The 16,970-nt window shown below is 30.4% G+C and overlaps 2 protein-coding genes across 12 annotated transcripts in view; one reads left to right on the top strand and one right to left on the bottom strand.

Annotated features, from left to right (window-relative positions):
• Nucleotides 1-1,171: 1,171 nt before the first annotated feature.
• The window catches only part of Ret (protein kinase receptor Ret oncogene), a 113,783-nt gene continuing 97,984 nt past the window's right edge, over nucleotides 1,172-16,970 (bottom strand). For 9 of the 11 annotated variants that reach the window (XM_074136082.1, XM_074136084.1, XM_074136080.1 and 6 more), the window contains 14 exons: nucleotides 16,164-16,435; nucleotides 15,872-16,057; nucleotides 15,207-15,361; nucleotides 15,017-15,123; nucleotides 13,687-13,786; nucleotides 12,498-12,603; nucleotides 12,315-12,423; nucleotides 11,774-11,894; nucleotides 6,944-7,133; nucleotides 6,505-6,655; nucleotides 5,247-5,376; nucleotides 4,788-4,989; nucleotides 4,524-4,687; nucleotides 1,172-3,317 (listed from right to left, as the gene is read on the bottom strand). In XM_074136082.1, coding sequence (XP_073992183.1) covers nucleotides 3,097-3,317; nucleotides 4,524-4,687; nucleotides 4,788-4,989; nucleotides 5,247-5,376; nucleotides 6,505-6,655; nucleotides 6,944-7,133; nucleotides 11,774-11,894; nucleotides 12,315-12,423; nucleotides 12,498-12,603; nucleotides 13,687-13,786; nucleotides 15,017-15,123; nucleotides 15,207-15,361; nucleotides 15,872-16,057; nucleotides 16,164-16,435 — 2,214 coding nt within the window. In that variant the 3' untranslated portion in view covers nucleotides 1,172-3,096. The remainder of the gene's footprint in view (nucleotides 3,318-4,523; nucleotides 4,688-4,787; nucleotides 4,990-5,246; nucleotides 5,377-6,504; nucleotides 6,656-6,943; nucleotides 7,134-11,773; nucleotides 11,895-12,314; nucleotides 12,424-12,497; nucleotides 12,604-13,686; nucleotides 13,787-15,016; nucleotides 15,124-15,206; nucleotides 15,362-15,871; nucleotides 16,058-16,163; nucleotides 16,436-16,970) is intronic. The other 2 variants (XR_012460881.1, XM_074136081.1) reach the window with 2 other exon arrangements.
• On the top strand, nucleotides 8,202-10,197 carry LOC141458333 (uncharacterized). Its single transcript, XM_074136178.1, has one exon. The coding sequence runs from the start codon at nucleotides 8,487-8,489 to the stop codon at nucleotides 8,976-8,978; it is 492 nt and encodes a 163-aa protein (XP_073992279.1). The 5' UTR covers nucleotides 8,202-8,486; the 3' UTR covers nucleotides 8,979-10,197.

Genomic DNA, 16,970 nt, shown 5'->3' with positions numbered 1-16,970 from the left:
GATTTTGATTTGAAATTAGATTAGGGAGTGGAGATGGATTGTATTCTGTATCTGATCAAAGGTCACCCACCATCAGGTAAACTGCAACGGAAGGCTGTTGCTAGTTTCTGAATAGGATTAATGCGGCTATGTATTTGAAACAGAAATAACCAACAGATAAGCAATATGTGCGTTGAATAGATTATAGGCAATCACTTTTTACTTTAGAGCCCAATGCTTTTTTTTTTTTAATATCAGAACATTTTCGGCTTTTCAGAAATTCTTAGATAATTTAGCTTTACATAGCTGAGACTTCAAAGTAGCTTCTAGCACTCTTAAAAATTGAAAAAACTCGTCAGAATTAAAAGAAAACAAACAAGTAATTACGGATAAAGTCAATTATATAACAGTTTCACCCACAAAATACAATGCTCTTCAGAAAATTTTGTGTTCAAAGAAAATCACTTGATGAAAACCAATTTTATTTATCTTCTACATCCGCACGACACCCCTTTAAAGACTAATTATTACCTTTCGTTTGAAAGGCTTTTCGAGAAAATGGATTTAAGACATGGTTCTGGTATGTCATGATTTCTTCAAATACTTTAGTGATCCTAAGTAACTTTTTACTGTAGTGAAGCCAGCTAACGTTAAGTAACAAAGCGCAGATGGTCGAAACACTGAATATTGTAACAAGAGAAGATTCGGTTGGGATCACCGTTTTTACTTTACGACACAGAGAAGGAAGTATAGCATTATCTTCAGACCAAAATCTTCGTTAAAAAGAAAGAGTTCCTTAAGGAACTTTGTTGTTTTTCCTACTGAAGAATAAATAATTTATTTTAACAATAAACTTTTAAATTATAAAATATTATTTTAGTTAATTTATTAAATCGGGATGAAAACACAGTAAAATCTGTGTCAGATTGTCAGTGTAGTATACTGCACTTTTTCTATTAACCTGACCAAAGCGACAAAATTACCCTAAATGTGAAAAAACATAAAGTTCATTACTTACTCATGATTAGTAATCATACGATGATATAGCTCGCAGTCTTACATTGAATTATTGTCATCGGATTGCAAATACGATTTTAAATTCTAAAGATTATTATTAACTACTTAAAAAAAAGTCAACAATAAGTAGAACATATCTAATTTGAAAAGAAAGAATCGTAATGTTACAAATATCTGTGCAGAAACCAACTTTTATTGCAAAAAAACGTTACGTTAATATATTTATCACTCAAGCACCAACTTCACAATGACTTCAGTAAACCTTTTTGTTTTGAGGGAAAAAAAAATATATAAAACATTTTCCCTAAGGTAAATTCTTTTTTTAATATTTGAAATACAAGCGTAAACTGAAACCAAATAAACAATGGGAACTATTAAACTGGTTACCAGTATACCAACAAAACAATACAACAAAATTGAAATATCAAAAAAAAAAAATTAATAAATAAATGAAAGTCACACTTACTACGAAGAAAGTGATTCAACATTTAAAACTGCTCATTTTATATCAATCATCATGAACAGCAACTATTGGATTAATCGTATACTTCTGTAATTATAGTTATTTCTTACTTATTGACCAATTTTTTGTTTTTTACTCTCAGCTTGTTTGAGGTACTTGATAGTTCGTCTTTATCTATTTACTGAAGTTTTAGCACGGTTTTTGGTCTTCTTCAGTAGCTTCAGAGTCAGAAAAGGAGTATGATAATGTGGAGGGTAGAACAACCACCACATGGATAACACTCTTTTGACGTAGAACATTGCACAACGCCGTATCATATCAGCCTCTGATGAATGCATAAGTACAGATGACTAATCGCTAAAATAATTAAAATATTTTTGTTTTAAATAAATAAACTGTATTGGACTAAAAACATAAATTGTATGTTGGTAATCCAATTTTGGCAGGCGGAAAGTATATTTCTAGAGCCGTCAGATGTGGTAAGAGCACTTTTCTCCAGGACCACAAAAATCTTTTGTCAAATTGCTGTACCAGTCACTTCGTAAATAAATTCTAAACCATCCTTATACCAAACACTTTATTTTATTTTATTTTTTTTAGGTACGCTTGCTCAATAAATTAAAAAAAAAGAAAAAGAATAGTTAAGAAAGTTGCTCAGATATAGTGCCATGTTTTGTATGTATAAAAAGGAAACATTTACCTACGTTATTTCTACTTTATTTTTTGTTTCATTTTGCTAACATTATTTGCTACATTATAATTCTTGGAATGAATGATACAAAAAATTAAAAGCAAAATTTTCATTATAAAAATAAATAAATACATATAAATAATGCAGGGAGTTTTAATAATTATGTAAAAAAGGTTATGTAAAAGGAAATATTTAAAATCTCCCTTTCTCTGGAAATCAAGCTTAACATATCAAACAAAACAAAAAAATAAATAAATTTCAGTCTTCTTTCCTAATAACAATTTTATTTACATAAACACAATGCAAATAATGTATAAATTGACTAATTTCAAATAATAATTAAGACTTTCTGCATTGTTTTTTAAACATACCTTTATTTTCATTCTGAACATCACAGCAGTGTAATGACTAGCCTTCATTTTAATAAGGAATGATTAGGGATTAATTATAAGTTTTTAAAATGTATGTTTATATATACATTATTAATTTATAAAAGACGTAAAAAAAAAATTAAGATAAAAGTGAAGCAAACGTGTACTTTTGCTCAGTAAACAAAAAATTAAAAAAAAAAAAAAATGCATACAACCTAATCACACATATTCAACATATATTACATCCCCATTATAAGGTCGTCATCTTCGTATTTCATATATAGGCAATGGAATCCCCATATCCATTTTTATTTATTTATTTTTTAATATAAAAAGCTTTTTAATACAATATTTTTACTAAAACAGCATTTGGGTTTTTTTTTTTCAAAAATAGTGAACATGCGCCAAATATGGTGACAAATTTGCGAGAGTAATAGTGCAGTTACACAATTAAAAATATCATCTTGAAAACATTTGATACTGTACTTCCGACAATTGCTGCCTACAAATTCTGTAGGCCCAAATTGGGAGTGACCAATATTTTTTTTTTGAGAATATTTTTTCCCATCTTATATCTATCTATTATCAACAGCCAAACCATTTATAAGTGGTGTTGTATAGTTAGTGATTTGGAATGGTGTTGAATCTTGAGAATGTTGCTTAGGTGTATCATATGATGTTAATGAATTTACATTTTCATTTTCATATTTTACAACTGGTTTTTCTTGCAAATCTGTTGGCAAACCCATTGTAAATGTTATTTCCATTTCATTCTTTTCTGGCAGATTAATTGTGCCTGAAAACAAAACAAAGTAAAAAAATCATCTCTTATTGTCATCTCCCTATTAACTTGCGCCAATCAGATAAAGAACACTCACTCCCAATACCTGTTTTGTGGTTGCTTCCGAACTTCAAGCCGTCACATACAAATTAAAAGATTTAAAAAAAAATCTTTCATGTTTAAAAAATTTGTAGAAATTTAAAATGATACAAATTAAAGGGAAACACTCAGCTTTTGTATAACTAAGCCTTTAGCTCCAGATCCGATATTCAGAACCTTTTTGAAAGCACGGGTATTATTAAACTTCTTTGTTTTCAACTAAGCAATTTGATTTGCTGCGCAACTAATCTAAATTAAAATTTGCGAAACCATTAGCCGCTGCAGCCAATTCTAACATATAAAACATATACTTCTTATATCTTATTGTTACCAAGCAATTTGAGAGAAGCACTCCAGGGAGTAGAAAACTACGAGACTGAACTCATATATTTAAGATATTTTTTGATGTTTGAAGCCGAAGTTCAATGAGGATCCAAAGATGCAACAAGTTCAAAGAGAAGCAATTTTTATCTATGTATTTGAGAATATCACTTATAGATGGGGTATACCTTTTATAAGGGTATTCAATTATTAGCCTCCGCAGATGATTTAGATATATTGGTTCGAGGAAGCACTGAACTTAAGGTTGCTTTACAAGATATTGAATAAGTATCCAGCAAGAAATATGAAATAGGGTGTAAAGGCGAGGTAAAGTTCTTTTAAAAAAGTAATGTATATATTCACCTGAGCTATTAATAAACTCCTCTAATTATTTAGCAGCCCAAGGAGCTATTTCAATATTCAAAGACTTCGTAAATTTTTAATTTAAATTAAAAAATTACGTAAATTTACCAGAAAGCTATAACCTGCTACACGGAACTAAGTGACCTGAGAGTTGATCCAGGCACATCAGAAAGAGAAATTAATGTGATTAATGCGAAAGTCAATGGAAATGAAAGACCCACTCTCGACGAAGTAAGATGTTTGAATGTGGATCACATCAACTATACTATATTCCTTGACGAAAATTTCACGTCATGCTTCTGATATAGAAACCATGTATTTTTCTTTTATGCACTTCTTGTTCTAAGTTGTTTCTGCTTTCGCAAATCGTGCGCACTTTTATAAAATTGTGTCTAATTAGTTACAGCTAACTTTATTTCTAACTAAACTGCTAATTACCTTGATTTGTTCCTCCAAAATATGCAGGATTTGATACCATTCTTTCGTTACAGTCTAGATAATCAGCACCATCTTCTAACATTCGTTCAAATTTATCAGTTAAACGAACGAAACTTGGTCTATCACTTGGATTCGAACTCCAACAATCTTTCATAATTTCATATCTACAAAAGTGAATCATCAAAGGAAAATTTGTTGCACGCTCTCTTTATATTTGTATAAATAAAAAAAATTATATATATTATATTTATAAATATAAATTACAATTCTAATGAACAGTTTTGAGGGCGTTGCATTCTGTATCCATTTTTCAATAGATGATATAAATTTTGCACAGCTACACCTGGATATGGAGAAGAACCAAGTGTAACTAGTTCCCAGAGAACTATACCAAAACTCCATACATCAGATTTACTAGTATAAACATGATCTGCAAGTGATTCCAGCGCCATCCACTTAACTGGAACTAAAATATAGAATTATACTATATTTTAGTGTAACTAATTAAAACTTTATACCTATTTAAATAAAATTATAAAACTTTTTACGAAGTACTTTAAAAGAGTAAATTTGACAGATAATTGTAGCTATGGGTATAAACCCCTTCAACGACAAGGAGGTCAAAGACTCGTGACCCGAACAAATCCGCGCTATTTAGAAAAGAGTAGTTCAAAGAGTAAAAGATCTGATAACGTTTAATTAGAAAAAACAACAAAAAATTACCTCTTCCTCTACTTTTCTTCAGGTAAGTATCATCTTCATAGACATCTCTAGTCAGACCGAAGTCAGAAATTTTACAAACTTTGCCAGTAGCTAAGAGAATGTTTCTCGCAGCTAAATCTCTATGAACAAGCTGAAAAAATTATAACACAAATTAAAAAAAAAAATTGGAGTAAATACTCGTACGCTTACTCAAGAAACATAAACATGGTATTAAAAAAGATAGTTGACATCAATTATACATATGTTGGTAATATTCAAAGGTTAAGCGAGACTTCAAGGCTTCCCCAAAATTCTACAAAAATCAATATTCCACGAGAAAAAAATTCAAATTTATACGTGGCAAGTCAATCCAAGGTTGGTTTATTGTTACAAAAAGTGAGAATTACTGTAATGTGGGCATAAGACTAAAACATTACTCAAAAAATTAACTAAGTAATGTAGCCTTACGAGAGATCTTCCTAATACAGGAACGTCCTGCAAAACGAGGTTCCACCTGAGTGGAATAGCAAAAGTAAAAATGAAGAAGCTCAAAATACTTACTTTACTAACATGGAGATGTGTGTAAGTAGATAGACTGACAAATTAATAGACTAATACAGCGTTTCCCAACCATTTTTTGGCTCGCGTACCACTTGGCAGTACATCATGCTAAATTGTACCACTTCTTAAAAATGACTGTATTTCGTGAAATTTGTTATTCCGAATGTGTTATTTTATTATTATTATCATCTTTATTTGAATAGAAATACAATGTATCTGTTACAAAGGAGTTCAAGTTCATGTTCTCTAGATCTAGTTTTAAAACTTTTTTAAATTAAATTTAATCTTGCTTGGACAGAGCTTACTCATGACAATCAGTCTCTTTAAGCAGATTTTTACCTAGTTGTCATTTAAGTTCTGTCATATAATAATTCTGTTAAATTTTCTTTATCTATTATTGATAATACCGTAGCTTTTCCTAAATTTTCTTTATAGAAGGGTGTTTTAAATCCAATTATTATCAATTGTGTTTTCGGGTTTTGGGAAATACTCCATGAAAGACAATTTAAATCTTGTTCAATGTGCATTATATTTTCTCGTATATCTTGTGACAGACTTGGTTTAGTGTTCGTATGCTTGTAAGGTCCAAGTCTGATCAAAACGGATGTTCCTTTGCAACCTCAATACTGAAAATCAGTTGGAATGCATTGCATACTTTTCCAACGGCAAGAAAATGGAAAAAAATAGATTATTAATCATGAAATTAAAATTTGTTTACTTTTATTTCTGCCAGGTAAGCCATCCCTTTCGAAATTTGCCAAGCAAAACTAAGAACATCTCTTGGTACAATTTCATTTTTAGTTCGTGCACTTTCCGGATTTCCTAGTTCAGAAGCAGTCTTTATATTTCTACATCTTCTCAAATAAGCTCTAGAAAATATTAAGTTAAAATAGCAACAAAAACATATTTAGAATGTGAACATTATATTATTTTATTGTAATAATTTACATAAAAACAAAAAAGAAGTACTGTAATGTAAAATAGCCAAACCAATGTTCAATTGAAGCCTACATCGTATACAACTTATTAATAAAAACAAATTAAATAACGTGGATTTTTTTTTAAATAAATTCTATAGATGTACATCTAGAAAGTGCGAATAGAAAATTTATCCATGAATGGTTGGCAAAGGATATCTTAATAAAATTATAAGGTACCTTAAGGATCCTAGAGCACAATATTCAATAATAATGTAAACCGGCGCATCAGGTGTTGTGCAAGCTCCTAATAATTTCACAACATTCGGATGGGTTACTTCTTTTAACAATTGGTATTCAGACATTAGGTCACTGAGTTCTGATGGACTAGCATTGTCCTTTAAAGTTTTTACAGCAACCGTCATAAAACCTGCAAAAAAGTTCGACACAAAATATTCCATAAATTTTATTGAAAACTATAATTAAACGGAAAAAGGTAAATCGTCAAAAACTACAAGGAAAAACGCCATGTCAAAAAAACAACCATCTTTGTAAATTTTTATAACTACTTCTGTGTATTTGAAAAATCTGAATCTAAATATGAGTTTAAGTATCCCCACTCCCCTTAGCGCAATCTAGAAAAGGTTTTTGTAATTTAAATAGTAATAATACAGACCTGACTGAATCGATGGAAAGTATGGTTATAGTTTACTAGATTAATTTTCCAGGAAATCGAAAAACTGATACTAACGAATTATCTTTTTCATATAAATACAGGCCAAATCTTTTACCTTAAAGGTAATTTAGTGGAACCAAGAAATGCCCTTCATCAAATTTTCTCAGAAAACTATGAAAAATAAAAATTGTAGACCTTTGTGAACGCAATTGGTACGCAGTTTAAAGAAAATATATTTTTAAAAAACTATAAAAAGTAAAAAGAATGGTAGAAACATTAAAGATTTTCATCAGAATGCAGGTAGTCAAAAAAAAAATTAAGTTTTTAAAATGTAAGGTACCCTATAATTTTTCGTTTTGGAGTTGAACTGATTACATACAAAATCACAACCACTGTGATTTTTCTTTTTGCACTAGTGCTCACAAACCAACACCTGAAAATTCAGAATTGAAAATTTGATACGTATTTAAACTTCCTCTAATTAGGAGTCTGAGGAAATAAAAGTGGACCACTTATTAAACGCACTTAAACATGGAAATTATTACTGAATTGCTTTATTATATCTCAGAATTAGGTATTGAAAAAATTTGTAAGAATAAAAGTTAAGGGAAATTTTTTTCTTTTTGGTTGAACAATTGACTGTAAGAAGATTTCATTTAGATACTTCTTAAAAAAAACGACAGTGAGTGTTGCATGATCAATAACTGAATTTTAATTTTTTTAAAAAACCCAATACTGTATGCTTAAGTTAAATATTGATGAGAGGATAAAATTAATAAATGGGTGGAGACTTTACCCTGCAATGTAGGAGTTGAATTAGGTTGGCAGCCATGCACACTAGATCGAATACTACCCCGCCAGTTTAGCCTGACGTAAGCTAGTGAAGTGTTAGTGGGGTTCCATTGGTGTTGTTATTTTTATTTTTTAAATTTAAAGGTCACCTTAAATGTCCCACTGTATAGTTTCTCACATTCATCACAACTTCCCAAAGTCTGAATTATTGCAAAGAGGTATTCACAGTATATGTTTTTGTATCGTTACCGGCATCTTAACCTGAAGATCCAGTATTAGAGTCAACTCAATAGTTTTTATTTCTTTTAAGAAATTATGGAGTATGGGTTTAAAAGAAAATTTGATTCAACTATTGAGACTGAAGTGATTGTACCTCATCCTGGTGGTTATATTGAACAAGATTTTGACAATAACAAGAAAAGAATGCGACTTTCAGTACAGGTCGGCTCAACATCTGCGGCAGCATCGGCTGGTTTGCCACAATCATATTATAATGAAACATTTATCAATCAAATCAATGGACAAGAATCTAATGGACATAATAATCATCATCCTCTGTCGGAAATGGATTTCGATTATAAAGATTCACAAAATAATCGTGATGAAGATTTAGAAGATATACCAACAACTTCTGAAGTGATCAACAGCCTGAGAAAGGTGATTTTATGGATGTGTGCTCAGGGCGATCATAACGCAGACTATATTCAGTACCTCAGTGAAGTAGAACGATATGCTGTGAGTAAACAACTAAATTTGGCTCAACAAAGGAAGATAACACAATACCTTATCAGACGAACTCAACAATAAAGAAAAGGTGGGACAGTCAGGCACTTCTTTTTATTCTATTTTTGTATAATGCCAACGATTTTGTTTTAAATACAAATCTATATGTTATATGCAAATTCTAATTGTGATATAAAAATTATTTTGTAATTCTTTTAATTCTAACCTAAAATGAATAATGAATATCTTCTAAGAAATTCATTTTGTCTGACTTGCAGTATTGATTTAAACATTTAGATGTTATTATTTTTATTCTTAATTCAATTTAATGAAGTGAATGGAAAAATGAAACTAATGTGTATGTTGTATGTTTGCAAGTAAATCACTAATTCGTGTACATATTCTCAATCCGATAATATAAAAGCTTCGAATAGTTTTTTGTTTTTGTTTAAAAACACTATATATCAAGCTTCTAAAATTAATTTTTAATTTTAATTGTGGGAAAATTAATCAGGAGAATCCTAAAGGCTCGTCCACACCAACTTGAGTCCTCAATACATAAAATGTGCTAAAACAAACCCAGATGTTCACTCTAACTCAAAGTTAGTTTACTTTTGCTTTATAATCCTAAAAAGATGAAAAGCACATAACTCAAAAAAAGCATAGATATGTGTTTATTGAATAAGTAAGACTTGAATTATAGAAAGTTCAATTTTTCCATTGATTTTGCCAAGCACACTACATTTACACTAGGTCTGTGGCATGAACAAATTGTGGAAGGCCGGCAAAAAACAAAACACTTAAATAGTATCGACCAGTAGCTGAAAGAGGAAAAATCAAATATTAAATATTTTCATGGGGCAACATTCTCACCAGAAGGTTTTGCCTCACCGTAGAAGTTCAAAATATCCCACCCTAACTTTGAACAAATGTCCATCTACACGTCTTTTCCTTTTTTGTTTTAAACAAAAATACTTGGCAGTCCTAAATTCTCAGAGCTACTTCGGTACTGTTTTGAAACAGAACGTATTATTCGGTTGGAAACATTCTGCCCAAACATTTGTTTAGGAAAATCAAAAATTTGCATTAATACATAATATTGTTTCTGAAATTTAGCAGACATTTAAATGATGTAAATTATCGAGGACGAATGAATGAATGGACGAGTCTAAGGAGCCTCTATCTTTGAAACTGTTTTATTTCACTATATTTGAATAGAATCAACCTTTAATAATAGAATTTCTATCATTTATTTAATAGACACTTAAAATTTCCTAATTGTAAATTAAAATTTCTAAAGATTTGCCAAGATCAATAAGCAAGTTTCATGCTCAAAAACAAATTTTTACCGTTAAATATTTCAAATTTGTGTGTTAATAAAAAATAATAAGGTAAAATGTTTGCTAATTGTTAATAATTTAATTAAGATTGAAATAAAAAAAAGATGACTTCAAAGTTTAAACAAAATAATAATTTGGAATATAAATAACAATGCTGCTAATGAAAAGAATGTTTTTTGTTATTTTATTGTCTAGATTTTTAATAAAATATATGATTTATTAAAATGCATAATCATGAGTATTTTTTGAAATTAATTTTCAAATATCTTTTTTTTTTTTTAAAAAAAAACGAACAAAAAGATGCCGAAAAGTTAATGAAATGCTGAGATTAATTATTAACATTTTTCTGTACTGCTCCCGAATTTTGTTAGTACAGTTGTTAACTATTGTTCTCTTTATTTACATTTTAAGGCAACAGTTACAGAAAAAAAAAAAAAAAAAATAGAAATACATTAAAAAATCGGATACAGCCAATTTTCTTATTTTTAAAATAGGATATATATAGCTAACCAAGGGGTGAGCGGTGCCAACGTGTTCTATTACCAGAGAATTGTGGAAAAAAAGTTATCTAAATATTTATTTTCTTTTTATAGAAATGGTAAAAAACTATGGTAATTGATTTTGCATAAAAGAGGATCACAAAATATTTGCTATTCAGATCGTAAATGTTTAATAAATAGGAATCTCATATTTGGAATTTTTTACTTCATGACGGCGCGCTTGTAACATAAAACAAATCAAACATGCTGTTAATAATAATATCATCAGGGAATAGGGCATATTGTGAAAGGGATTAACTGAGAGGTTAGCGAATACTGGATTCCAACGCAAAGATCACGCGTGGTTCTGCTGGCTCTCTTCCTAGGAGCTTCTTTCAGCTCACTGTCCGGCGATGACTTCTATGTAACGAGAGAACACTGTCCGGAGGCCGAGAGAAGTTTTAAAAGAAGAGTCGTTATTATATCTTCTAATGAAGAATATTCTTCATTAAACCATGAAAATCTAGATTTATTGATTTAAAATAAATATGAATACTTATGTATATTCAATATTTTTATGGGTAAAAAATCTACAGCAGGTTTTAGGATGCTTTTTATCATATGATGTTTCTACATGATTTTATTTTTTTTGTACATTGGAAAAGATCTATAATAAGTTCGAAACGTCTTAACGATTGTAACAAGAGAAAGCAGTTTTTTAAACAAATAAAATATTAGGGACTGAAGTACGCTAAAATAGATTAATGGTTCTGCAAATTATTTATATTAGAATGGAAGTAACCCGGTCGATATTCAATTAAAGTAAAATTAAATCCCTCTTTCATTTGTCAATTTATTACTATTAAATCAAACAAATCTTTGGCATAGGATTATGGCATAGTATTGGGGTTTTAAACATCTAAAATATTTTGGATTTTACTCAAAATTAATAGTATATGCAAAATAAAATTTGAATTTATTTCATTTAAATAAATTGTTAAGCCAGAAACATGCAGAAAAAGAATGGAAGAATTAATAAAAAGTATGGTATATAAATCACCTGGAAAATTTGGTAAATCTCTAGCAGTTGCTTTAAGTACTCGTCCGAATTCTCCTTCGCCTAAACAGTCTTCAATTGACAGTCTACTCCTTGGAACCTCCCACTTCGGATCCACGTCGAACTATGAGTAAAATAAAAATATATTTCTGTAGAACTATATGCTCCATTACCAAGTTGAAAAAGGATTTGCTAGGACTGAAAAAATTAATAGAGATACAAGTAGTGCCACAAGGCTAATGTGAGTTTGCTCTAATTCTTGTGGAAAAGAATTTCCGCTTTCCAGCTTCACTAACATGATTCAAATTGTAAGTATGAAAATTATTTATGTTCTGAATAAAAAACAAAAACTATTTTATACTTTTTAAATAATATTAAACCTATAAGAAAATGAATGGAAATGATTTTAAGAAACAAGCTCAGCATGGCCAACATTTCAGCTTATATTGATGAGGGCATATGAGTCTCAGCATTTGAAAATATCAATCACAGTTAAATTACCATACCAGTTAATGTATTATTACATGAAAGTTATTAAACTTACATTATGTTTAGTTTCTGTTTGTGGAGTCATTTCAATAGCAGGTACTGAAAGTAGGGCGTCTGTAGAGTAATTCTTTCTTGAATTGGCTTTATTATTTGGCCAACAACCTCTGTGAATACAATCTACTCAATAAATGTTTTCATTCCTTTAAGATATATAATTAAAAATATTACGAGAATTTACCTGGAGGAAGAATAGACAGCTAATGAAGCAAAAACAATGCTCAGACATCCTCCAACAGCTATTAGTATTAGAACGCATTGGCCATCGCAGCTTACTAGTTCTCCTGCTGATTAATATTTTTTTACGCTTTTTAACACATTTTATTACAGTAAAAAGTTAAAAAATTCTTAAATACAGCGTAATCTACATATTTAAGCAATTTCTTTTCACTATTTGTGATTTATAACAGATTTTTCTTCAACTCAATTGTCTTCCACAATGTAAAATACCATTCATTGCTCCTTTTTAATGCTTTAGGCTCATGTCAAGGAAAAGTTTGAACGATTATTACCTCTAATAAAATTTAAAGAAAGTGGCTGGCTAAAGTTTATGCTATAAAATCCTAAACTATAGACAAGAAACAATATGCGGAAATAACAGCTATAATTTTTTAAAAAATTGATTTTCTTCATGATAATATATCATTTTTTTTTTTTTTAAAGATGAACACAGTAATTCTATGTACCATAATACTGACGAAATCAAACTCTGAAGATTAAAGAAAATAGAACAATGGTTACAAAAAAAAAAACATGCCACATGAAGGAAAAATCAACGATATTAAGAAGCATTAGGAATTCAATCGCCAATTGCAAAACCTCCTCAAAATGACCGTTTCCTGCCGCATCTCTAATAACTTCCTTTTTCAATATTAAGATGTCTTCCTCATAAGGGGGGAAATAGAAAAAAACATTTCTTTGAGTTATTGCGCGTCCCTGCAGAAACCACTCTAAATTGGTGACTCAACAACAGTCACACCACTAACATAGTTGTAAGAACAACGTTGTACTGGGTTAGCCTAAATGTAGGTACACTCCAGCTCAACAGCACTCACACTCTCTAACGGTTACAATGACTCTTTCAATTTCGTAACTGATGCAGACTACAGAAAACCCCAGCTACATTAGATCTTTTAGATCGAAATGGATTTTACTTTATCATCACTCCGTCAACTCTAAATTATAGGTGCTTCATGGTTTCTCCTTTTTACCACTTCCCAAAAAACTACTTCAAAAGCTCTTCCCTCCTATTCGATACAGAATTTTTCGGGATAACATCCACTACAAATTACTTGAAGATGTTTCCTTCTCTTTGTAACAAACTTTCTGGCAAACTTGCCTAAATTAATACATATATTAAAAGTTCTTACTTTGAACTACAGGTCCTTGAGTATAGTTTAGAGGTGGTCTAGGCGGTTGTGGCAGAATCTCGTTCTGTTGTTTAGACTTCGGTTTCACTTTAGGCACTATCTAAAACATAATAAGAGAGTATATTTATAAATATAATTTGTGTGAAACCAATAATATCAGTTATATCAGTCTGTAATATTATATTAATTTTTTTATTTTTCTAATAACTTAGGACGTTTCGGATTTCTAGAATTCATCCCCAGTCTTTGTTAAAATCTATGAAGGAAACCAAAACTACTACTGAAAATACTTATGAAGAGACATTAAGCGTTAATTATTCAAAGGAAAGAGAAAATGTTAATAAAAATATTTAACAAAAACCATTTCACAGTTTTGTTTGGATTATTTGTTTTTTAAAATCAAAAAACTTTTTAATTTCCAAAAAATTGAATATAATTTATAACACCATTAACTATTTTCAGGTACAAGCAAGGTTTTTAGTAAATTACTGAAAATGTGGTTAGGTCCACAATGCTGGATAATATCGCTGCATTTAAGTAACTTTAGGCAAAAACGTAACGAAGTTAACTTCTCTATTCCAAACTGATTATCAACCTCTAATGGTAAAAGAAAGTTTAAAACCGGTCAGGCATAGCAAAAACATGCGGGCTAGATAGGACGGATAAAACCAGCGAAGTTTTTATTACATGTTTTTATAACAACATATGGGATATAATGTGATATATTGATAAGGTAAAACGAATGATAACATGCTGTCTGAACATAAATCCATTTTAAATTAGTTTTGGTTTCCATATTTAGAAAAAAAAAGAATAAGAATGCATCGATGAATGGTTAAGACTACATATGTAAGTTAGATAAATTAATAAGTTATGAGATTGTTACGTCCTATTTTGTTTTACAGTGTATCATGTACAAGCCGACGTGGTTATATCGTACGTTTATAAAATATAGATAAATATAAACTTAAATTTGAATAAACAAAACTTTTCTTTTATTATGAACATAGAGATGGAAATGAGAAAGATTCTTTAGAGGATCATTGAAACTTAAAACTCTCCCTGAGCTGGGTATTTATGTGTCCTCAGAACTATCAACCAGTGAATATGGTGTTTATTATTGAAGCAAATTAGATTTTTGGGGATTTCAGAGGCGCTGTAATCCTAGTTTAAAAACATTAAACATTCCATCCTGTACAATTTAATATTAATGTAATCATTCCCTTTATAGGCACTCTAACATCTATAAAGAACAGACACGCTTTATGCCTTGAAAAATATATGAAATATTTATCGTAACAACAACCATAAAATAATTATAATTGGTTACCTTAGTACCACAATGGCACTTCCCCACTTCACACGTGCAAATTCCTACTCCCGAGAATATGCCTGTGCCATTTTCGTTCTTCATTCCCAATGGGATATCCTCATGGCCTAAAATACAAAAGTAGAAAATATTTTTGATTACAATTTAGCTCACTTTAAAATGAATGTAACCTATTTTTATAAAAACCTACTAGTACAATCTTGACTGCACAGTGCAAAATTTAATTCCTCTAACGGGTCACACCATTTGTCTGGACAATTAATATCCGGGCTACATGTTGAATAATTTATGGTCATCTGTGATGAAAAATTTTTCTTAGGTCCTTGCCAAATACATGTTCCCATCCTGTTAAATGAATAAACAGACAATTCTTGAAACAATGAAAATTCAACAGTAAAAAACAAACCCTTTTTAATGAAACAGTAATTTCATTCTTCACTGATCTCAAACAATTTTCACAATAAGAGAAGGATGACTTATTGTGTATTGATAATAAAATAAAATAAATAATTCGTTTTACCGAGGTTTTACCAGACCTATTAATATGTTTCACTTTAAATGGGGGAATTGCGTTAAGGCAACTGAGGAGCTAAGCTACAAAGATAGCAAATGGTTAGAAAGCACCTCGGTTTATCGAAAGAGCATGATCTAGGGTTTAGTTATCTGATTTTTTTTCGAAAACTAACTAACTTCGTTTCACTCTCAATTAACTGACTGAACAGAAATAAACATATCATTTTATCTGATATATTGAACTAAAAACAAATGATTTTGATTTTAAATAAATAATAAAAATAAAATGGAAATCAATTTTAAATCAGTTCCTAAATTATTTTGTATAAATAAAGCACTTACGTAGCAATTGAAGCTCCAAGACCGCACGTTTTGCGACAAGCAGAGGGTGACTGGTTTCTGCTGCATTCCTCCCACAACCTAACATCTGAATGTGTTACAGAAGTACATAGAGTGCTTTGCAATAATGTTATCTGAAACCATTCCATTCCTAGTTGAGTCTCATTTTGTTTCCACTCTATCAATACTCTGATAAATGAAAATACTGCGTTATACAAAAATATACTACGGGGAAGGTTAACATTACAAAAACAAATAGTTCCACTAAATTTAGCAATTAGCCTGGAATACTCACCCTGTGTTATTTGATTCCATATCTATCAACTGCAGATGACCCCAATCCAGTACGAATAAAATTCCACCAACGCGAGTTACATTAAATGGTGATAACAAAACTTGTGGAATTACGTTCCTAAAGTTAACACTATGGTCTAGCTCTCGTACTTCTTTGGGCTGAGATAATCTTGCATAAGGGGCGACTGAGCGTGGTAGGTTTAAGCTTGTATTCAGATATTCCACTTTAGGAAACGGTTTCGTTGATATTTCCAGCCGACATTTTATATTAATCTGTTTAAGGAACAAAAACAATCATGTTAAAAAAATATAAAAGAAAAGAAAAAAAAATTCTGTAAAGAGTGAATGGAGTCATTCAGTTTAGATAATGTGAATGCATTGGTTAATGTCATGCAGGCGTCTTAGAATCTGTAGAGATAAAAGAGTCATATTTTGTCTGATTATCCAAATTCCGTCTTCCCGAAGCGCGATGATGGGTAAGGCAGCCTGTTTCCTGGAAACGTAGGCACAGATAGTTTATGCACTTAAAAACACCGAGTCCCTCCGCTCACTTGACTTGCCCATAGCTCTGCGCACTCATTCTCGATTATTTCTCTTTAGATGTCTCTCCAAGGCTAAATAATTTAAAAAAAATACAGAAAACAGATCAGACGAATTTCGTGTACCTACTAATAAAGAACGAACGAGTCCCTATCATCTTCAGTTAGTTGATGAAATAAATGGAACTCATGTATGGTTCCAAGGGTACTGGAGGGCCTAATAAATTAGTAAAAAAGCGCCGCTGTTTTCAGATTGTGGGTAACCGTAC

The sequence above is a fragment of the Rhodnius prolixus genome, unplaced genomic scaffold (genome assembly GCF_049639745.1).
Source record: "Rhodnius prolixus isolate KJV_2025 unplaced genomic scaffold, Rpr scaffold_5, whole genome shotgun sequence".
Classification (NCBI taxonomy): domain Eukaryota; kingdom Metazoa; phylum Arthropoda; class Insecta; order Hemiptera; family Reduviidae; genus Rhodnius; species Rhodnius prolixus.
The sequence above is the reverse complement of the archived record's forward strand: the minus strand, read 5'-3'. Positions and strand labels throughout refer to the sequence as shown.